General features: G+C 39.0%; 2 protein-coding genes across 5 annotated transcripts; one reads left to right on the top strand and one right to left on the bottom strand.

The window, feature by feature from the left end:
* Positions 1 to 3,793: 3,793 nt before the first annotated feature.
* LOC122651264 (DNA-repair protein XRCC1) lies at positions 3,794 to 21,690 on the bottom strand. Of its 4 annotated transcripts, none has more exons than XM_043844580.1 (8): positions 21,274 to 21,690; positions 20,959 to 21,147; positions 20,515 to 20,626; positions 17,510 to 17,595; positions 17,165 to 17,275; positions 16,642 to 16,728; positions 14,893 to 15,239; positions 3,794 to 3,808 (listed from the first exon to the last, which is right to left on the bottom strand). In XM_043844580.1, coding segments are annotated over exons 1-8 (1,170 nt in total). In that variant the 5' UTR covers positions 21,511 to 21,690; the 3' UTR covers positions 3,794 to 3,807. The 4 variants fall into 4 exon arrangements, with proteins under 4 accessions (XP_043700515.1, XP_043700516.1, XP_043700513.1 ...); XM_043844581.1 differs by having other exon boundaries at positions 3,797 to 3,808; positions 14,889 to 15,239; XM_043844578.1 differs by lacking the exon at positions 3,794 to 3,808 and adding an exon at positions 13,072 to 13,085 and having other exon boundaries at positions 14,885 to 15,239.
* Positions 5,597 to 12,884, top strand: LOC122651266 (photosystem II D1 precursor processing protein PSB27-H2, chloroplastic). The gene is made up of 4 exons (XM_043844584.1): positions 5,597 to 5,744; positions 8,400 to 8,582; positions 9,472 to 9,890; positions 12,675 to 12,884. The coding sequence occupies exons 2-4, from the start codon at positions 8,504 to 8,506 to the stop codon at positions 12,810 to 12,812; spliced, it is 636 nt and encodes a 211-aa protein (XP_043700519.1). The 5' UTR covers positions 5,597 to 5,744; positions 8,400 to 8,503; the 3' UTR covers positions 12,813 to 12,884.
* Positions 21,691 to 24,361: the final 2,671 nt, after the last annotated feature.

Here is a 24,361-nt window from a genome sequence, read left to right as displayed (position 1 = left end):
ACATCTCTCCCCTCCAAGATACTCTTAAAGCGAAAGTGGTCTTGGTACATCTCCTGTTTCTCTAGGTCTTGGAACCATAGTGCATCCAAAGCAGCTGGGGCAGCTTGTTCGTCCCGTGCACGCCTTGTTCTAGGAGCCATTTAGATTCCCTAACCTGCAACCAAAGAAGGCCGAGAATATAGAAACATATTAAGTCAATGCTTGGATATTAAGGCCTAAGCAGAGATACAATGAAAAGAGACAAGGAATTAGAACCTAGACCTTAATGCATGGCCAACATGTAGATGCAATCATAGAGGATAAATGTACATGGCCACATTATGCTTGGAGAGCATTATATCATACAAGCAATTAGTTCAAACAAAATTGGACTGAATTGATAAGTAATATACTAAGAAATCCAAAGAGGAAAATTTTCAGAATTTGGTTGGAAGTTGAATGACATAGTAAACAATATACATACATGGCCATAGTATACCTAGAACATGAGTTTTTACCAAATACTTAGTTCAAGCAATATATATGGAGCTAACTTGTGGTAATCATGCTTAGAACATCATAAGAAAGGAAAATTCAGATATGGTGCAAAGATTTTAAATCATAGGGACAATTATACATAGCCATGTTATGCTTGGGATTAAGCCCTCTTATGAAATGATAAATGCAAGCAAACAAGGGGTGCATTCGATCATGAGGCATGCTTGAAACTCTAAAAAAAATAAAAAATAAAAAAAATTCAGATGTGGTTCTTGGAGTTCAAATTGCAAGAAGTAAATAGGTAATGGCTTGAGACAACCCCAAATTACATACACCAAGCCTACCTACCAAAACCGAACTTAATTTGGGCAAAAAAAAAAAAAAAAGAAATAGAATTTTCGGTTAGGGTTTTGGGATTTCTCCAAAATCCAACCCAAACCCATGGTGATGGTGCAAAATTGGGGGAAATGCCTCAACTAGGTTGCATATGATGGGAAACGAAGGTAGGATGGACAAAAATCCATCTATATAGCTAGGAGAAAACGAAAAAAACTCAAACCTAGTAAACCCGAAATGGGTTTTGGGGTTTCTCCATAAGAGAAGTCGAAGGGAGAAAGAGATAGATCGATAGAGAGGGAAGAGGTCATACCTGAACTCGATCGGATCTATTGAAGAGTGGGTTGGAGTGCCAAAAATCCACCTAGAAGGGAAATGGAGCAAGAACGAGTGCGGTTTTGGGTTCTCCAGAGCGTAGGGTGTGTTTAGAAATAAGAATTTGGGTTTTGAAAAAGAGTTTCGAGTTAGAAATTCTGTTTTTGGGCCATGCGGTTTTACACTCGGATGCAAAATTATGAAACCGACTGTGAATCCGCGGTTTCCCGAGACCAGACTTTGGTCCTGTGAATCTCGATTTTACACTCGGATGCAGCCTAGTGAAACCGCACGTAAATCCGACCCGGCCAGAAAGGGTTTTTTGACCCTGTTTTGCTTAACCAACTTGTTTCTAATGCTTATTACCCTCATTATTGCTACCCTTACCCCTCGTGTAACCTGTGTTTACCTTTGCAAATCGATTTTTGATTGGTTTGTTTAATATTGCTATTGTGCCTATAACTGTGGGTGTTGACTGTAACCAGGTGTGAACCATGGTTAATACACGGTCAAATGCCAACCGTTCTCCTGCTAGGGAAGAGGCCGGTGAGGCTTCGAATACGGTTCTACCGGTAGCACCGCCAATTAGTAATAATGCGGATGTCGCCGCGTTGTTGAGCAATAGGTTGCAATCCATGGAACGAGAGCATAGGGAGGCGCAACAAGAGCAGCGCCAATTTATGCAAAACATGACTGCTATGTTCCAAGCCTTTGTTAGGGAAAGGCAGCCAGTGCCTCCTCCCGTGCAAGTCAATCCTCCCCACCGCCTGGGTTCTGCTGTACCTAGTGTTCCTCGGCTCAAGCTACTGCGAATTCCTTTGACACAAGAGGTGCCAAGACCTACTCTACCTCCCACTTCGTGGCTCCTCCAGATCCAAGCGGTGGCTCCGGCTTGGGTGGATGCTGCTAGGCTATCGGAAAGATTTCAGAAACATCGTCCTCCAACCTTCTACAAGATGGCCCATGATTCCTTTTTCCGGCAACATTTATAAGGGATCTTGAGAGGATCTTTGAAGTGATACAGTGCAATGACACGGACAAGATCCGGTGTGCTACCTACCAGCTCCGGGGTGATTCTGATGCGTGGTGGCTCTCCTCTAAAGACCATTTTTGGGCAACTCACCCAAAGGCAACTTGGGCTCAATTCAAGGAAGTCTTCTTCAAAAATTTCTTCCCTCAAAACTTCCGTGATAGGAAGGAGTCTGAGTTTATGAGCTTCTTTCAAGGATCCAAATCGGTCCTTGAGTACCAGCAAGCTTTTGAGGAGCTGTTTTACTTCGCCCCGGTACACATGAAGGCCGAGAATGTGAAGGCTAGGAAGTTTGAGAAGGGGCTTAGACCTAGCATTAGTACTTCTGTGGTGCTACACAAGTACCCTACTTATGCTGAGATGGTCCAGGCCGCTAAGGTGATTGAGGACCAGCAGAGAGAGAATTATAGGGCCATTCAGGCTGGTAAAAGACCCATGACCTCTCACGAACCTAGGGGATCCACAAAATTCCAAAAGAGAGGATCCTACACTACTGCTTTTCCGGTCCAGTCCCGGAGGTCAGATGTGGTGCAAGCGCCCAGGCCTACATCAACTCCTCACTATGGTTCCCAGACTCTTATATGTTACAATTGCAAGGAGTCCGGGCATATGGTTCGAGACTGTCCTCATCCTCGGATGATAGGTCCTCCAGGTGCAGCTACACAAAAGGCACCCCAAGCCAAGGCAGTTGTGCATTCTCTTCTTCCTGCTCCGGCCCATAGATCTCAAGGTCGGGTGTATTCTGTGACAAATGAAGAGGCCCAGGCCGATCCCAGTGTTATTACAGGTAATGCACTCTACTCTTAAGATGTGCATATTAATAGCTTTTGTTTCTATGATTGGTTGTCTGTTGCTTGCCAGGTGTCGTTCTTGTTTGCTCTCAGCCTGCTTATGCTTTATTTGATTCGGGGGCATCACACTCTTTTGTGTCCCCTAGTTTTGCTAAGAAGATGTCCATTGAACCAAAGCTAATGGCCCAGAAATTGATAGTCAGTACACCAACGGGTAGCAAGGTTGAACTTAACTCGGTTTACGATCCTTGCCCGGTATGTGTGGGTGGTCACGGACTCGAAGCAAGCTTAGTACTGCTGGATATGAAAGACTTTGATGTGATTTTGGGAATGGATTGGCTATCAACTCACAAAGCCAGTCTAATCTGTTCAGAGAGGAAGGTTCTATTCAAACCAGCTGAAGGTGAAGAGTTTGTGTTTATGGGTACTAGGCGGGAGAGACCCAAGAAGGTTATCATCTCTGCCCTCCAAGTACAGAAGTTGTTGGCAGAGGGATGTCAGTGTTATCTAGCATCTGTGATAGACACTGAAGCCAAAGGCAGGCCTTTGGAAGAGTTGTGCGTGGTGAAAGACTTTCCAGATGTCTTTCCTGAGGATCTAACGCGGTTGCCACCAGATCGCGAGACAGAGTTCATGATAGATCTGATTCCTGGTGCAGCCCCAGTATCCAAGGCACCTTACAGGATGGCCCCAACTGAGCTAAAGGAGCTACAAGAGCAGTTGAATGACCTGTTGAAGAAGGGTTTTCATCATCATACTCTGGAGGTTCACTCTCATCATCATCATCATTAATGTTTGAGTTTTCAGATTCAAAAAACGATAACTGTTGTTGTAGTGGTTGAAAATGAAGGTAATAAATCTGGTGCAGAAGATCATGATCATCAGGGAAAAGCTGCAACAGAAGAAGTAGATAATCATAGTAGTCATAGTAGTTGGTGTCGTTCATATATCATGAATGAACTTTGATCAGTAGAAGGAGTACTGAAATCGTTCATAACGACCTTAATATTGTTGTATGTTATCTGATTGAACAAGCGGGTAGTGATGTGAGGTACGGTTCTTGTACTGTGTTTATATATATTTATATAATTATATATAGAGCTGAGCAGAGAGAGAGGGGTTTGGGGACAAATATACTTAAGCAACATAGTATCCTATTCTTGTTAGGATTAGGGTTTTACTGACTAAGAAGTTTCCCTTATAGTTTTAGGACAAGTTATTGGCTCTTAACATATTATTCTCTCCTTAATTTCCCCTACATCACATATGAGTCCGATGTCCGAACTTCTCTCTCTCCCTCTCAGCCAAGTCACTCCCATTTCCTGTAGGAAGCAGTGTCTTAAAAGAATTTAGTAATAAAGAAAGAATATCCATGCATTTTCTAATCACACTTATTCAACATCTACACTCTGGTGTCAAAATAAGTGTCTTAATCATCGTGTTATAGACTTTGTACTCTTTCTCATAGGAATAACATATTAGGTTAAATAATAGGGGGTGCAAATTTGGCCATGTTGGCCCAAATCGGTCCCTAGCCCGAGGCCTAAGCTGAGATACACTGATCTAGGACGGGTTAGGTTGGGTTAGAGTTAAGATTTAAGTTATACTATAAAATAAATATATTATAAACTTTAAACATCACATACAATAATGTTGCTCTATTGCGACCTAGTGGTCGTAGGTTGGAGTCGAGAGACCGCCTTTTCACTAAGGGGGGATAAAACTCTAAAATAAGAATGGGAGAAACTTACAAAGCTAAGGTCCATTTTCTCTCCTCTTAGATTCGAAACAATAGGAATCATTCCCCTCCCCCAAACAAAAAAAAAAAAAAAAAGAATCAAGAGACCTCCCAACATGTTTTATGGAATTTTTAAGCAAATAATTAAAAAATTGACTTTAATGCAATGTGATCAAGGGTTAGTCATTATATGAGAATCATCATCATAATTAAAAAATGGGAAGCAGTTTTCTGTACGGGAGTGTGGCCTACACCAACACTCTCATGTGTCTATCTCTCTCCTCCTTAAAATAAGGGGGCAGATGTGTCTTTTCACATGAAAAGAAGAGAGATAGACTCATGGAAGTGGTGGCGTAGGCCACACTCCCGGACGGAGAACTTTTTCCCTTAAAAAATTGACTTTAAGGGAGTAATTAATAAGCTAAAATAAAAACAAAGGCCAAATATTCTCTGGTGCAGGCTGCACCCAGACACAATGGGTGGGCAAAATGACTACCCTACCCCCTAAATGGCAAACCCATGTGTCTAGGCGCAGATTGCGTTGCGGCACTGAGAACATCAGCTCAAAAATAAAATTTTCAGTTTTTTGTACAGGAGTGTGGCCTAGGGCCCTACGCCAGCACTCTCATGTGTCTATCTCTCTCCTCCTTAAAAAAGGGAACAGAGGTATCTTTTCACATGGAATGAGCAACCATGCTATAACGATAAGGCAACCATGGGAAGGGCTCAGTACATTGCTGGTGGTCAATTCAAGGGCCGAGGGGCCGACGGGCCGAGCTACCTTTAAATGGTTTGTTCTATCTGACTCTGGGACATTGGGCCTCGTGGGGTTATAGGGATATTTCTTGTTGCCCACAATGGACCGTTGGGTACTTCCTCTCCAGACGTTTGGGCCCTTTGTTTCTAGTGACTTGGTGCCAACTGCCTAGTGCCAACTCGTATGCACCGAGTTTACGGCGACCTGGATAAGATTGGAGAAACCGAGAAGCCATTGTTGGGCGACTTTGAGGTCCGTGAGGCAGCGATTTGTAAAACCCTCTTTTTAAACGAAGCAAAGGTAAACTATTAAAAGTCGGCATCAAATATTGATAATAATGAGGGTTTTGTTACTATTCTTCTCTGGTTTCTGCTCGATCTACACTGAAAATTCTGTTGTTTTAATTTTGTTATTATTTTTAATATTTAATCATTCTCAATAGCTGGATAAGAAGTCTCTCTCTCTCAATTTTAGTGAGTTCTGACAAAGCTCACTTCTCGTAGGACAGTTATCTCCTGAACAAGTTGAAAACTTGAAATTGAAACTCACATGAACACAAAATCAAAATTTCTAAAATGTTAGAGGCGCATTGTGTTGGGCTTGGCGACTTTTATCTAGACAGATAATGGGTTGGTTCAATTGTCTAGTTTGAGTTGTCCATTTCATTGGGAGGTAGAGGCTTTCAAGGTGAAGTTTTCCATGGAGGTGAAGTGTTCAAGAAGGTAGAGTCTTCCAAGTAAGTGAAAGAGTGGAGTCTTCGACAAGATTGGGTCTTCCGAAGGAGTAGAAGTGGTTGGAGACATTAAACAAGGAGGAGACTCCCAACCGACATCTTGGAGGAGAGAGAGAGAGTTATTAGTTTTTTTAAAAAAAGAGAGAGAGTGAAATATTGCCCAACAAGGTATGGGTAGAGAGAGTTAATGGGTTTTCTCTAACGAGAGATAAAACAATGAGGTAGAGAAGGAGTCCTATAAAAGGATAGAGGTGTCTACCAAAGAGAATAGTATTGATCCAAGTGAGGAGCTAAGATGTGAGGATCCAAGTGAAGTTCAAGAGGTACAATGTGGATGCAACATGTGTTCAAGGACAAAGCAAGGAGCCAGGGTAAAGATGGAGAGTGAATGGGAGATGAGAGAAGGGTGTACATGGATGCATGGTTTTGGTTATCAAATCGCAAGGGTTGTACTATTTTCTCTTCTTTTGATTCATAGTGGGAATTGGATCTCACTTCGTGGACGTAAGCGGTTTTGCCGAACCACCTCTTCTTTGTGTATGTGCTTGGTTTTTTTTTGTAAGTGTTTTGTTGATCTTGCACATACCCTTTTCTTGTGTTGCTCACATCGCAAATAGAAAGTTGGAAAAGTTGTTTTTCCAACCCCAACACATTGACCTTCCAGCTAGGATTGTTAGAGCAACATGAAATTTGTGATGTGGCCATTTCAATAGATGGCCTCAGCCTCAGCTCTGTTTCTTTACAGTTCGGATTGATTCCTGCAGATAGAGTATTCTGTAATTTCTCCACAGAACACTTTATATGTTTTTTCTGATGAATATGTGTTGTAGAGTAATATAATGGCAATAGATATAAGACTTATCTGTTGTTGAGTTGCAGTAGCGTATAGCCGAAATTTCTTTGTACTGGTTGATGTAGAAATGGACAGCACCAAAGTATGTTCTCCTGTTGTGTTGAAGATGATGACAGTGAGTTGAGTCAATTCAGAACAATATTGTCGTTAAGGTCTTTAAACGCCTCAAAATGCGCAAATTGGGTTGACAATGCGTTTATACCTCCAAGATAAAACAACTCCCTAATCACCATAATTGTCAAGGTGCCTAGGCGGATCAAGGCGAGAGAAAGGCGCCTGGACGTCTTGAAAACTATGCTAATCACATAAGATAAACCTCTAAATGTGATTACACGGAGCCGAAAAGCTATACTCATTATACACTCAGAATACTGGTACAAATACACTGAAACATTGATACACAGACACTTAAACACTTAGAATAAAGGACAGATTGCAAGAGTTCTGAGTAAGAAGGAAACAGTAACAGTGCACACACAATATATGTTGTTAAAAAACTCTAAAATTTCAGACAATCTAATGTATAAAAAAATTAGGTTGACTGTACCACACCCACACCTGACCCGGCTCGGTGCGCATGTGGGTGAAAAGGCACCCCGGACCCAACCCAGACATCCCCAAGGAGGGATACTCTCCTTTTGAATGCACACCCCTTATAAGTCCCATTAATACTTATAATCTAGTCCCCACTCTTGTTTGTGAGCAATGTGGGACTAAAGAAAGTTTCGTAGTTTTTGTTCCACAACTAATTTTGCTACATAGCTTATTGAACAACTCTACAAGTGCACTAACAAGAAAGAAAGGAAAAAACAAAAAGAGAGATTTTGAATCTTAGATACACATAAAATCCAATAATATATATTTCAATTTTTTTTATTTCTTATTTTTTTGGCCACTAAATCAATCTCTCTACTTGCATAAAGCATCCGTACTTTTATTCAGTCTCTCACATGTACTGTGATAATACCTTATCAATTTAATAAGAGTCTTATAATTTGAAAACATCCTCTTATTCTTATTCATATTCTTAATGTTACTGGGATACTCTGATAGCAGTTTCTTCTTTCTACCACCTCCTAATTCTTTCATTTATTTAACACGTGAGGAGGGGTAAAAAAAGAAGATAAAGGTAAAAGCTAATTCTGTCATCATGGTTCCATATCTGAAGTTCTGTGCATACATATATTGACTAGAATGCTTTTGATTTTAGTGACATGAGTTCAAGGCATTGAAGTTAAGCATTTTCCCTTTGTCCAACCCCTACTGAGAAATCCCTATTAGTAAGTTGTGGATGGAAATGAAATATTTCTTTTCTGTCTCCAGTCTCCACCACCTCTCTTTAATCTGAAATTATCTATATGTCATGCAAGTGATTTCAATGCTTATGGGAGTAGCAGCAGGGCAGAGTTTGGTGACATTTTGGAGTTCAGACTGAACATAGTCTCTGGAGCGTATCTAGTTTTAACAATCAGGATGACTGTTTTTGCAGTAAAGAAATTCTGCCCTTTATTTTCCAACTCAATTGAGAAAACTCCAAAACCTCGCCCACAGTGTGAGTAACGTTTTTCCTATTTCATTCTTTTTACAACATTTGTTCCTCTCATGCAGATGGAAATTTTGTTTATAGGTTCAACAACAGAGAATACTCTGTACCCCATAAATTCACCATGTTGTTGCTTCACGTGGGAAATGGTGAAAATAGCCTATCCTTTGCCTGATAATTTATGTAAATTTAAAAACTTCTGAAGATTATTATGAACAATGTAAAATGAAGCAATTCGTTCTTGTTTATTTATTTTTTCTGTCCATCCTACTGGTATTCTTTCTTTCTTTCTTTCTTTTTTTGGTTCCTCCTTCCCCCCCCCCCAACCCCCAGGGGCACCTGTTCACTAACCACTACACTTTAGCTCGTCATTGAAAGAACATGATATAGATAAGATGGTTATAATCATATCTAGCATTTTGGCTGGTCTCCTCTTACAATTTACATGGTGAGATCATTCAGGCTCTGTTTGTTGCAAGGGAAATAAAGGAAAGGGAAGTGACATCACATCAAATACTGAAATGGGAACTTTTGTAATCATTACCTAACACGATTGTGTAACTAACTCCAAAACATTCAAAATTTGATTACTAAATTTTACTAACCAAGTCCCTTTGATTTCAAAAGGAAAATAAAGATTAGATCTCAAAACTATAATTACCAAAAATGTCAAAGATTTAAGTAGGTCATATAATCATGATTACAAAACTTTCCTTCTTCATTTTGAAATGAACTTCACTTCCTTTCCCTTCAATTGTAACCAGACAGAGCCTCAATGTTTTCAGCTACATGGTGACAGAGCCAAGCCTGGTGACTTCATGTACTCCAAACTAGGTGACACTACTAATGGTGAGCTATATCTGCCATTTTTGTTGACTTTTTAGCTTCAATGGAGCAGATAAATTGCGGGCTGGAAACCATTTAGTTCCATCTTCTCAAGAGACCTTGTTTCGTAGAAGGCCTGTTCTCATATGTAATGGAGCTTCTTTGGTTGCCATTTTGACCCATAATGTTGCTTTAACACCACCATTAGCAAGAGCAGAGGAAAAGGACCTGAAAGATCAAGAGGATGACGGAACTAATGGCATTGTTGGGGCTATTCAATCCTTGTTTGATCCTAATGAAAAAACAAAGTCTGGGAAGGTATTGCCGAAGGCCTACTTGAAGTCAGCTAGAGAAGTTGTGAAAACTCTTCGTGAGTCATTGAAGGAAGACCCCAAGGATATTACCAAATTTAGAAGGACTGCAGATGCTGCAAAGGAATCGATCAGAGAGTATTTAAATAATTGGAGGGGTCAACAACAAGTGGTGACAGAGGTAAGTCCCTACTTAGTTTGGCTTTCTATCTGCTTAGAAATAGGCAGAAAAATGACACTACTGGAATCGGCGCTTGTGGTTTTGAACTTGTGGACTAGTGTGAAAGTTTAGAAAGGGTAACTCATAAGTGTTAAATAAGTAATAACTGTGGCCACAATAGCTAAACCAGATATCATTAGGTCTGAATCATCTCCAAGCCCCTTTTCTACCATCATTTATCAACTACTCTGTTTGAATCTACTTCACATATGCTAGATATCATTGCAGAACTGAGCCCAATCTAGTCCATGAAACCCCTTTTGTTGCCGATGATGCTAATCCAACAAGTAGTCCCACATGATCCCATTTAACAAGAACATAATGATCTTCCATTTTTAATTTAAGAACCAGATGAGCGAAGTCAATAAATATCTTGAGTTGATAAAGAAATGACAACTAGATAGACTTTTTAGAAAAACTCCTCATAAACTTTATCACATTTGAATGAGCAAAAAAATCATAAAAGAAATCAGAAACCATTATCTTTTGAAACTTGATGATAATTATGTACTAAATGGTTAAAACTAGACTTGTTTCCAGCACTGAATTATTTATTATTAAGGAAAGTCGTAACACATCTTTTTCTTCACTTGGTTTTTTTGGGGTGAAATTTTCTTTACTTTCTGCACCTGCATCAGAGGATTGGGTCACGCAGCAGGGATGGTTTCAGGGCCAAATAAATTAGGGCTAGGGTTGCCTTTGTAGGATACGCCCATGCTGAAAATATTAAAGAGAAAGAAGGAATGAGGGAGATTGAGAAAATCTTTCCCAATTCTAATGTCTCGGTAGCAGCAAGGAAGATGATGCAGATTCATCATCGAAATGGGCTTGTTTTATTAGGAATAAGTCTAGGGTTGGGTTCTATACATGTTGGGCCTATGGTCCATTGGGTTTTAATGTAGTATACCACTTTCATGAGCCTAAAACATTTTACTAAGATTGCATACAGGGTTTCCTTTATTAGGACTTGGTTTCTTATACTTAGTTTACTTTTAAGTTGTTTTGAGTTAGTGGAATTCACATCAGCATAGGCTATGTTTAGCTGAGTTCAGTTATGAGTTTCCCAATCCAACTTTAAGTCTCTGTCTCTAGTTATTCCATTGTCACTTAAAGTCATAGGCATGTTAGGACTTCAAGTTTGACTATGTTTTGAGTTAGTTTCCTAGTCAAATTAGGTTGCCTTATTAGTTAAGGATTGGGTTAGGCCTTTTCTTTTTAGTTTTTGTGTCTATTTTAGAGTTTTCTATATAAAGTTGTTAAGGGGGCCCAACATTGTACACGAAAATTGATTAATGAAAAGCTTATGCTGCTCTTCTCTTCATGCTGTGAAGAAGTCTCTTGTGTTTGATCAAGACAACCCTTATGTGTGACCAAGGTAGATTGATATTTGATTCAATCAAACACCTTACGGTTTGAAGCTCGGGTGGATTGCTCTATTGGTAATGTTCTTGTGCTGCTATTCGTATACTGGTTTTATTGAATCTATCTTCTGAATTTCTGCCGTTAACAAGTAAGTTCAGACCTTGAATTTTTCTGCAAATTCTTGTTCTACCTAGAATTTATATGTTGCATGTTTTTTTGAGATTAAGCAATCTAGCCATTAGAATCCTTCAGTATTTTGACCATCTGTTTTGGAACCCTAATGGTGATCTCAATATGAGTTTGACCTAATTCTGACTATCTGATCTTGAAATGTTTCTGTTTTTTCCATTCTGCCCCTACCTTCCATTTTAGCTACTATTTTAACCTATCTTGTTAAATCGATTCTGAGATTTAAGCTACTGCTTATGTCATTTTTAATCGATTGACCACTGCAAACCCTAATTCCTGAATTATGACTTCCTTGGTAAATTACTATTTTACCCCTATTTCGGTTATTGTTGTTTTCTCATCATTATACTGATTTAATCACTAGTTCATAACAGATTTCAGTGTGAATCAATTACCCTATTTTCTGTTCTTGTTTACAGATTTATTAGTTATTACCTAAATACGATTCTCCTAGATCTACTGGGAGTTATTCTTTGATTTAAAGATCTTGTCTATTGGCTACTGTTTCGATTCTTTCAAATACAATACTACATTAGAAGGGGTAGAACAGGATAAATAGTAAAGAGAGCAGGTAGGAAGAAGAGGAACAAAGAAAGATGATTGGAAATCGTACCAAGAGGAGAAAGGAAGAAGAAAAAAAAAATGGAGGGGAGAGAGAGAGAGAGAGAGAGAGAGAAGTTTCTCATGCCACAGCCATAACACAGTAGCAACTCAAAAACTCTTTCACTTCATTCTACATCAATATAAAGAAAAACACCCTTACATGATAATAGAAACTCAAATAAAATGGAAACAAAACAATCTAGGCAATATATCAAATATAGAAACTACCAAAATAATTCCTACGTAATCAACCCATCCTAGTAAAAATAAAATAAATTAAAATATTGCATCCTATGTAAGCTATCAGCCTCCCTTAGACCACAAGACCAGGTTGGGCCGGTTGCATCTTGGCTTAGGCCTCCAAAGAAGATCATTCTGGTCCAGCCAGGCTTAGGCAACTACATCTCAACATTGGGTACCTCAAAGCACTTAAAAAGTCTCAATATGAAGAAGTTTCATTACCGAAAAGCCAGATATTCCCAATGGAATTGTGTTGATCCTACTTGAATATATTGGAAATGTTTGACATGCATATGGAGCTATACAGTTTGAGTCTCTCATCAAATCTTTGATGTGGTTGAGCGGTTGTAGGAATCTTATGTTGTTCTTGAGAAAGCAATTAGATCGCTGGCCAGCTTCTACTCAAAGGCAGGTCCATCAGCATCTCTATCCGAGGAGGTGAAGTCCAAAATTTTGGATGATCTAGACATGGCAGAGACATTTTTGTAACCCAAATAATCCTATTAAGTGAATGTATTAGTACAATTCACAGTTCCATAATATCTTTCTGGTCATTCTTTTTTGTTTCCTTCTTTGGGGTATGGGTTTGTATTATGGAAAGAAAATATCATTTCAATCTATCCATTTTCTAAGGACAAACTGTTGGTTTCTTCTACTGAACCTTGTTTTCTTCTGATGGAAATATTAAATCTCGGTTTGCTGTTTTGGAAATCCATTTTATTAATTAAATTTGAAATTTGTTAAATAATGGTACATTTAAGGCTTGAATTTAGACCCTTATGACCCTGTGCATAATTATGTGCGTGCCCACATAGCCCAGTGCAAGATTGTGGGCATGGGTGCATGACCCTATACATGGTTGCAGGCGTGGCCGCATGACCCTATGCATGATTTTGTGAGTGTCAGCAAGGCCTTGCGCATGGCTGATAGCTCACACTATTTTATGCTTGTATCCCTCTTTTGAGCTAAAGATCAGATCAGGTCACTAGTGGGCCATCATGCATATCTAATTAAGCTTCTCAATCGGTTCAGGTCCTGGTATTCCATTCGATTTCAATTCGGTCCAAGGGAATGCTGTGTGAACCAAAACTGAACCGAATACAAATCTGTCCAAGGGAAGGCTGTGCGAACCAAATGCAATTCGGTTCTGAACATTGACAACCAAACTAACTCTGTTCATTTTGGTCCTATTCGGTTCCTGCATTCCATAACTGAATTTATTTGATTTGATTAGACTTATTTGGTCCAATTTCGCTTTTGGTTCAGTTCTGGTTCCAATTTGCTGCCTGTATATACTTATGTCCAATGCCAGCCAGTGCCTTGGGAATAACCTGATGCCATTTCGGAACAGTCAGTCTAACGACCTGCAAAGGCCGCCGACACATTACCAATGGGAACTGACTCCTACCTTATAAGGCAACCAGAAAATAAGAATTAAGAGCTCTGCGCCCATCTGTTCATTCATAACCTCTTGCAGTATCATCTGATTCATCATCTGTTGGGTCTATCAATTAGTCCTCCTAAGAGATGAAATATAACCAAGGTATATCTTTTTATTAGAGGTTGAATCGATCATCAAAAGAAAAATTAGGATACATTCAGGAAAAATGAAACTTCTATGAAAGAGAAGCAAATGAAACGTTTTCATAAAAATTCTCGTACAATTGAGAATGAAGTTTTAAGTGTCAATTTTAATATCACTATTTCCATTAGGATTATCTCCAACCTGGAATCCTAGTCACAAGAATTTTTGTCTATCAATCATTTTTTGATTGGCCATCCAAATTTGAATTAGGCAAATTGTGATTACCTTGTCCAACAATCATATGGTTCAAGGTATCGGTATCATATCGACCACTGGTACAAGTACCTAGACTGAAACGGTGGTAGTGTATCAGTCCGTATTGAGGGCAAAATGGTCCAAAAAGTAGTCCATTTTTTCTAAAAATAAAGGCAAGAGATAGAGTCTATCGGTGTTACTATTGACCAAGACCAATACCGATCCCAATCATTTAAATCCTTGCCAACAGTCCTTGAGAACATTAATAAGATATTTCTACCTAAAATATGCCATTTATTGGGATTTTCTTATTGACACTCCTTACGGTGTCAAATAATTTGTGATCTTACTTTTTTGCCCTTTTAATATAACACAACTTTATTTTCAATGAAGGTAAATTATATTATTTCACATGTATACTCAAAAAATATGCATACCGATGACAACTTTTGATAATGACATAATGATAAGTCACTTCCAAATTATTTTTGAAAATCCTTATATACCCCTAACTTGAAGAACTTTCAGGAATAAAACAAAGGGCAATTAAAAGAAGATGCCAAATTCTAAATACACCCATGGAAGTGTCATTTACACAGTCCTGTATGTATTTGAGAAAACATAATTCCTGTCAGCTACTTTGGAATTCAGAAAGCCCAACCAATTTGATCTCTACATATGTGTGCAAAAGAATTGCCTTAAATTTGTCCTCTGCATTTTTGTCTCTGTACAGCATCTGGTAGTCTGCGATATTGGCATGCGTGTATGCCCATGAAGGTACTAACGTACTAACATTTGGAGAGCTTAGAAGCTATAGTTTTGTAAGCAATGTCTATCTCTTCTTCAGTCATTTCGATTGTATCATCACTGTCATATGCAGCATGATTGACTTTGTTTTCGGTTTCATCACCATCTTGCTTGTGATCTTTACCAGTCTTAGGTTTCTTACTCTTTTGGACAGGCTGGGCTTCTAAACTGTCATATGCCATCATATAAATGCTTTTGCATATCATAGCCTGTTGATAAAGATCTTCCTTTGAGAGTGATTCACTGCCACTTCTTGCACTTTCGAGTCCTGCCAATTCTTCGACCACATGAGGAACAAATTTCCAATCCTCTGTCACTTGCCGGATATCCTACATTCAAGTTCACTTCACATTAAACTGGAACAAGTGTGATAAATATTATCTTTAGCAAAACGAAGTGGACAACAGTTCGGTTACCAGAAAAGAGGGGGGGGGGGGAAGAAGGGGGAGGGGATCAATGGTTTTAGTATTGCAGTTATCTGTGACATTTGTATAAACAAGAAGACAACACCTTATACTCACCAAATTAAAGTGCACCATCCTAGCACGCTTCTCAAGCACAAATGGCAGTGGGGCTGGACCAACATTTCCTTTCCCATTCAAATAATATGATGGATTGGGATATTCATCATTTCATTTTCCTGGCTGGCTAAAATGGTTCTTCTAGATCCGATAGATGACCTTCAATTAAGCCAACTGTGGGCAGATCCCTTATCCTTATGACCTACAGAACTGTAGCTATACCCCCTCCCTATGCAAGGAAACTGCCAAGTACTTCTGGTTTCTTCTTAATATTTTTTATTATTTCTTTTTTACATTTAGAAACAGCCTCTTTGCGAAAGCAGGGGTAAGTTTGCATACATTATGACCCTTCCCAGACCCCGCAGTGGCGGGAGCCTCGTGCACTAGGTACGCCCTTTTTTTTTTTACATTAAGAATGAAAAGGAGCAAAAGATCCATTCTGATCAATACAATAGATTAATGTGTTATGTTTTGTCCATTTTTAACTCAAATTCCATATAGGAACAGACCCCAAGGTATGTATAACTCAATCTTCTGAAAGTTGGCCTGCCAATCAACCTGTAAACAGGGTTGCTTCCCTTGTTGTTGTTCATACTCTAGGATGGCTGCGTCAAAATGGGCTGGACTGAGATAAGTCAATTTATGAAAATATGACACTCATTGCGTATGGCCAACCATTGGGTTGCATTGTGCTACAGATGTATGATGTACCATGCAACTCAGCAGGGTTACACTGTGGTACAGATGCACGATGTACCATGCAACTCAGCAACTACCAGGCCCTCCTAATAGCCAGGTTGGATGGTTCATTGACCTAGTCCAAAGGTTTAAATCTAAATCGTGTCTTGTAGTTGATCCACCGATTATAAGGAACAGGTAACATGGTGGAATGGTTCCACCAGTGAGGCCAGGCTAGTTCCCACTTCCCAGGACACTGTTCTAATTAGTTTAAGCTTTGGGCTAGGAAACAAGAAACTTAATATGCCAGGAACCTAGTAGAAACAATATCTAATGATTAAATGGAAATTAACAATATGCACGTATGCACATGGAAGCTGCACAGTAGTAGTAACATGCAACTTGGAAGCAGGAGCCCAATTTCCTTTAGTACCCAACCGAAGGTGTCATGGTGACAAACACCAAAAAAGACCCTCAACCAGCACAAATTGTACCCTTTAGAATAGAATGGATATCTGAAAGAAAAGCACACCTTTTTTTGCTCAAGAGCTTCTATAGAATCCTGTAAACAGGTGAGTATCCCTTCTGCAGCTATTTTCTTCACTTCACTAGGCTCTGGCTGTAAAAAGAACAAAAAGAGGGACTTAGATCTTAACCATGGAAAAAATCGTGGACCACAATCATGAACACTCCAACTGAGCAACTGTGCATGTGACACATTCCAAATTTTAAGTTATACAAATTATCATTAGAGAGTAGCAGCTTTCAACATCCTCTATTATCAACGCACTCCTCTTGGAAAGAAATATCAGACAATAAAGCTCTTTTATGGAAATAGCATGAAGATCTACATCAGAAACATTGGAAGCAACGAGGTACAAGAAACCTCATAAACCCCGATAAGACATTCCTATAGAGAAGTTGGAAGGTAACCAATCCAGTAAGTTAAATGCCAATAATTGATATGGTTGTCAAGTGGTAAAATGGTAGTTTGGCATTATGAATGAACTGGAAACAGCAGTGCAGCAATATAAGACCAATACACGGTAACTTACACTTTCTTCTTGACTTTCAAGCCATGAGATGGTTTTATTCAAATCATCAGTAGCCCACTTTTTCAAATTAGAAGGGGAAAAGCGATCTTGAGCTGAATTAGGAGCTCCTCCCTGCTTGTTAACAACGAAGGAACAGATCAGCAGAAGTAAATTCTACCACTTTAAAAACAGTAAAATCTTGTTCCCAAGGAACCTCTTAGAGATTTTACACCAAGACATGTTTCAGGCCTTGATAATCGCGGGGGGGGGGGGGGAGAGGGGACCCTGCTATCAGCAGATATATATATGTATATATATTAAATGAAACGGGGCGTCAACATGATATATTAGTATTAGGATCATGACCTTGCCCTTGGGAGATGCACTTTGCTTTGGACTTGATCTTTTCTTAACTTGCTTTTCAGTTTTTCTAGGTAGGGTAGCTTCTTGATCTGCAAGCATTCGTGAATTTCATAAAAAGATAATGCACATCCATGTACTTCAGTACAATGACTCGAAAGTCAAAACCACAACAAAAGGAAATTTCATACATCCATTCATTCAGACATCGAACACAGTCACGTCATGCCTAGAATTCTGTTAATCTAGATAGAAAACAATGCAGTCACATGGCTGAACCAACCTGACCCAAGAAGAACCAGATCACAGTTGTCAGTTCAACAAGGGCAGTTAGGGTAATTTTTATGGGTTATTTTATAATTTGCAGTTTATTTTATTAGAATAAGCTGCTTTCGATTAGGAGATTGAATTAGTTTCCTTGCTTACATCTACTTTAAGTTTCCTTGACGGAATCGATTTCGACTCTAAGAATCTATATATGTAATTACTTGTTGCAGAAAAAGAAACAGAATTGATTGGAATTATTTACCTACGTTGAGTAATGCTGTTGTGCAAGACTTGGCTGAGTGTTATCTTTCTCTTTACCTGCTTTTTCTCACCTCTGCTTGATTCAATTCTGGTTCTTCTTCCCAGGTCTGTCTTACTCCTCTATTATTCTACTTACATTTCTTCTCCTTTGTTATTTCGACTATTCCTTGTGTTTCTCTTACTTTTGGTTGCTGATTCCCCTTCGTTCCTACTACAAGTGGTATATCTGGGTTCAGCACAAATTGATAGAACGCCTTGAATACTCATCTGTTTGGCGACTTGATCCCTAGAATTTCATCCCCAAAGAATTCTTCCTCCTGTGAGATCAAATTCATACCCATACCTGGTTTATTACGGTACCATCAGATTCAGTTTCGGACATAAACAAAGCAACTCTTAGCTGTTTTGATTGCTTGTCGACTGAAATCAATAGACTATGAGTTGCGATCCATCACCAAAAATCTCAGGTTGATCCACGGTTGTTTGAGAGAGATCTCTCTTTCGAATCAGTCTCAGGCATAGTTCAAAATCTCACCAAGATCTCAGAAAATTCGAGAAACTCAAGCTTCTCGAGACGATTTATTATACAAAACAAAAAAACGTAAAAACTCGAAATACTTGACCGAGATTTCGAATATTTCGAGAATCTCGGTGAAATCTCGAATATTTCGAGAATCTCAACCTCCTCAGTACTCATAGAGTCATAGTATTGTATTGTTGGGACTTGGAAGTTAAGAAGTGGAAGACTAGGGTAGTAAGGTGTCTATGACTTATGTATTATTCATTGTACTTAGGTTGGGTGTCTATGTAATATGCATTGTGAACACTTCATTGTATCTTGTGGTTTGTAGTAGAAACTTTAAGTCTCTAACTATTTGTTAAATAATTATTCAATATTATGTGCATAATTTACTTGTTTTACATGCCAATTATATCTCATATCATTCAAACAATGTGTAGAATAGGCAATATTACATTAAGGGTGCGGCCTTTACTGCCAACCAAGGGTGCAAATCCAAAACACCAAATTGGGTGTGTGTGTGTGTATGTGTTTTTTTCTTTCAATTTGAACCTTTAAATATGTTTATTAAGCCTAAAACAAGCTTACCTTAAAGTTTCAGAGCCAACTATGGCCATATGCCCTCCGAAACATAATTCTGAAACATTAAAAAAAAAAATACACTGTCTGAGATCTCGGAAAACTCAACCTGGTCGAGACAGAGTTTTAGAACCTTGGACTCAGGTTTACCACCATTACTGAGGTGTCATGAGGTTGATGGTAACAAGGTTTTATTTTTTTTTTATTACACAAAGCCCTTCTTTATAAAGTTTCATTTTGTTTTACCCCATACTTCTCTATAGTTCCAAAGCGACTTCCCCTCTAAATTTATGGCCCATCTTATCCCCGAATCTGTTTATTCCTTCATAAACGATTCTGAACTTCAGAATAATTGCAGAATTGCCGCCCACTTTATATTTGGGATTTTTTCCCCATATGAAAGGGCCCAAAACTAAGGTTTTGGAACCCTGGCTTGCGTCAGAAAACTAGGAAGATTTAAATGCCAGCCCGCTGGACTACAGTAATTATATCAATTCTGTCTAATGAAACCATAGCGTCTCTTATGTCTATCAAACATTATCATAAGTCATCACCAATACTCTGAGACCCCATACAGCCTGACCAGTTAAACTGGTCAACCCATGGCCATTCCTTAGAGTGAACAGATCCACTATAACAAGTTGACTTAGTCAACATAATTTTTTAACCAGACAGTAGAACCAGTGACCAGTATGGTTGAACCATTGACTGAACAGAACTTTGATTGCTAAGCATTAAAGTTGAACACTGTACCATCCAAAGTTTCATCAGACCCATGCTTTACCACTACCACAACATCAAATTGTATCAACAATTGAACACATGATCAGGACCGAACCACATTTATGGGTCCTCTCAGAACATTGGCCATCATAGAAAAGTATCCCCCAACCACAGAATAACTATTTATGCCTGGTTAATATCCTGATAATTCATGCTTACAAAATCTAGATACATCTTTCATCTTACTTTATTGATACATTTTTCATCTTACTTTATTGATCCTCTCACTGCAGGCACTTCAGCATTTGTGCTTGAAAAGCACAATCATTTCAACATAAACAAACTACTGTGGTTTCAAATAGTCAGAACCTTCATTTTGGAGCATAAAGACCATGATGATTTTTTCCCTGCAACTCCTTTTTTATCCTAGGGTTTGAAATGCTCAAATATTTTTATAAACTTCAGGACTCTTTCCAAATACACATGTCAGCTCAACCTTCCAAGCAACATCTCTCATCCTACACCTAAAAGCACAACTTTCAATTTCTACAGGAACAAAATATAAGTTTGTGCATTATGTGGGAAAATGGTATCCACATCCTTTTCCCCAGTGCAGGTCATATGGGGAAACAAACACAGATGTTATTTAAATTTATATTACCTTTGCCAGACCCAGGGCATGCAGTATTCCTTCGCCATGGTTTTCCAGGATACATGAGGTATCTTTCAATCGCAACAAGCTTTTTCTGGTTATAACACTCTGAAATCCAATCCTGGGGCAAACAAAATTTAACCAATCAGATATATAGCTAGTATTTCCAGCCCGAAGTTGCCAAAAAGTAAGTTCGAAAAGACGAAGAAGATAGCAAATAGACTAGGAGGCTAAGCCCTGGAGCCAAGTGCCACCTATATGAGTGCTAAGAATTTAAAAAGCAGCCTGTCTTTGCCAAATGGTAAGCAAATGAGTCGATCATCTATCCTCCTTATGAACATTGACCAGCTTTGAGTAGCCTATCCCATTAGAATGAAGAGAAAACCTCTCTAGAAACCCTTGTATTGTATTCAAACCTATCAGAAGATAACAATTGAAAACCAAAAATATAACCTTTGAAACAATAGTTCCACAATCTGCCTCAACTTGTTGAAACTTTGGAGTATTAGGAAAAGCACAAACAAGAAGGGTGCAACTTGAGTTCCAGTCAGGCTGATATTCTGCTCCCATCTCCAATGCTTGTGATCGCAATATGCTGCGCTCAGGATTAACAAACCCTGACAACACAAAGACAACCCCTTCCTGCACAAAGAAAAATCTAATTTAAACCCTGTCTACTAACAAAGATAGCAAGAAATAACAGACAGAATACAATATTGCAGCTCCAAGTAAGGAAATTATTTCTTAAAGCTATAATCTCCTGAGTACCATAAGTTTTGAGAAGTTCATAGTACTGGAAGTAGCTTCACCCCCATTTGCTGACTTGTCACTGCACCTGGTCTCCTTTGAGTTCTTAAGGTCGTTATCTTTCCCTTTGATATTAACATCAGCTGGCTTCTTACCATGGGATTTATTCCCATGACCTCCAGAGGCCATCCACGAGGGAATATTTCGACCTGTAGTCTTATTACCACCATCATTACGGCTTGATTTTGAATCAGACATGACAATATCCACAAAGTTCTAGAACTTAGAAAGAAAACTGAAGATGATATTGTCAGTTACATGAAGATCAATAATATTTTACTGAAGGATAACCCTCATTGGGCTGTTGTTGAATGGATACGGTTTTCACGCATAAACCAGACAAGATGTTAGTCTGCTCCAGCATATTGAATAGCTGCATAAAAACAAGCTGAGTATTTTAATTTATAAATGGAAAAAAATAGTCCAACAGATTCAGTAACAATAAGTGCAATTAAAAGGATAATGAAAAATCTGGCAGTAATCTTAGTTCTAAAAGAAGGGGGACGGGAAGGGAAAATAAATGAATGGAACCACTGAATAAGTGCACCATGGGAGAAAAGTAATTCCATACCAATAGCCAATACCCTACTCAGCAGAATTATTGGCCACCTCAATTGCCACTTTGAGAACATTGCACAAACAAACTTCTAAGCTTTGCTGGACCTTGTTTCTTTAAGGATCAATTTGCAAGATTATATTCCCAATCTTGTACAATTAAATTAACAATTCAACCATAGAAAAGGGAGGGGAAATGGGGGAACTCAAGGTTATAAAAAATATGACGATAACGTCATGCACGATAACATCAACATCAACAGGGTCTCAAGGATTAATGTCTTGAAACCAAACCTTTTCTTGGTCAGTAATTCCGGGCACATATCATCCAACTTTTCATCGGTGCCCATAAGCCACTGGAATAAAAATAAAAAATAAAGAAAATCTTTGCCAGTATTGACAAACCTCCTAAACTTTAGACATTTGATATTCTATAGCATTGCTTGTAGGGAACGAATATCCTTTCAACTATTTCGGTTCTCACAAATAGCTCACTTTACTTTCACTTCATGGAAAATGCATTGATTAATCAAATCAAGGGTTCTCTTCCTCCTTGCCAAATATGAACCCAACACTGTCGTAGTCTTTGAACGTAAATAAACGCAACCAACTAAATGAGCAGCCAAATTGGTTATATGTTCAGATTTCAGAGCTATACTATTAGCAATAAATAAATAAAAATGCCCAATTCTAGGGAAAAAAATCCTCATCAATATCAGAGGCGTATGTGTCAACATGAAGAGCATGGACCAGTTGATTGAGAACTAATTAGGGTTCGAGACACAAAATATACTGAAAATAAAAAAGCCATTTATTTGTTTTGAGAGTCATTTTAGTTGATCATGATTCTGCATAAAACTTTGGAAAATGCGAGAATGTATCAAATTAGGCAGTATGTGTTTCTTCTGCACCGACATGGACTGATTAGAGCGGTTACGATCAAAAGCATGGTGGTTCTAGAGATTACAATTCATAGAGTTCTAAAAAATAAAAACAGAAACACATGTTCACCTGGATGAGTGCTGTTCTACGGCTTCGACTCGCCGTGATTCCTTCTCTTTCAGTCGGGAACTCAATAAAAGTCAAGATACCTTAACCAGCGAGGCAGGACATGGTTTTTCAAAATGTGGATTTTGGGTTAGGGCCTCGAGTTTCATGTATTTTCAAATAACCCCCTCCACCACTTTGATCAGATTGTTGAACGGAATCAGATCCTCTGCAGAGCGCATCCGACGGCAGGGCAGCACGCTGGGATGCATGCTGGGACGCATGAGCGTGCTGGAGAGCTGCCCGGCAGGACCCTACTGCCAAGACACAGCAAGGCAGGGAATGACTGCCTTACCCTTGCCCGATCGCCTTGCCCAAGTGGGGGTATGCCTTACTGTATCTTGGCAGTAGGGTCCTACCGGGCACCTTGGCAGTAGAAAATCCAAATTAGCTGGAGATGATTGGTTCTTTGAAAAGAACCCTACCCACCAAGGCATATCGGTCTCAGCTAATAAGATGTGATAACGATATGCATCAATTGGAAATGGGCCGATATCGGGTGTAATTTGAACACTTTTTGTTTGATTAACCTGATATGATAAATCTACTAAATAATAAAATTAAGAGTAAATTATTCCCCCTCTCCTCGATTATGCCTGAATGACAAGCCCCACCCCTATATATTGACTAATAGCTCTCCCATCCCTTGAAATCATAACCATGAAAAATCAGTGTTAAGTGATGACATCACCTTAAATATATTCAATTAAATCCAAAAATACCCTTACGTTTATGATATCCCAATATTACCTTCCCTAATGCCCTCCTTCTTCTTCTTCTACATGCAATGCCCTCTGCCCCCAACCCCTATTGGAACACAACCAATATGTAGGGGGAGTCTTTGAGATCAGAATCCAAAGACTTCTGATCACTCGAAAGAAACAGAGCACCGTCGTCTACTTGTTAGTAGCACCACCATGAGCGTAACGATGTCTCTGCTCGCCCCATGACATCTATTTACCATAGTCGCTGAAAAATAAATTGTTGGTTGAGGTGGTTTTAGGATTTGCAGAAACCTTCACTTAATAACCAATCGTGAATTTAGAATCTTCTTCCACAAGTTTTCTGTCCTTTAAAAAATGGATTACTCATGGATTTGATCCTTAAATTTAATGGCTGGAGCATAAAGCAGAGAATCGGCCATCAACTTTGAGAATGAAAATGTTGATGATGAAGAAAATGATCAGACTTTGAGATAGAAATTGAAGAGGCATTAGAGAGTGACCTTGGTGAAAGCCAACTAGGTAAAGGCCAAAAGAATAAACATGAGGGAGTTGGTCGTCGACCTGAAACCAGGCAAAATAGAAGCCAAAATTTACCTTTAGTTCATGGGAAAAGGAATATATTAGGACTGGCCAAGAGGCCCTTACGTCCTCCATTGACATTCGTGTCGAACACACATCTGGCCCCTTTTCCCTCTCTTGATTTACCAAGGGCAACGCCTGAG

Source organism: Telopea speciosissima, chromosome 2, assembly GCF_018873765.1.
Source record: "Telopea speciosissima isolate NSW1024214 ecotype Mountain lineage chromosome 2, Tspe_v1, whole genome shotgun sequence".
Classification (NCBI taxonomy): Eukaryota; Viridiplantae; Streptophyta; class Magnoliopsida; order Proteales; family Proteaceae; genus Telopea; species Telopea speciosissima.
This window is presented reverse-complemented; position numbering and strand designations above follow the sequence as displayed.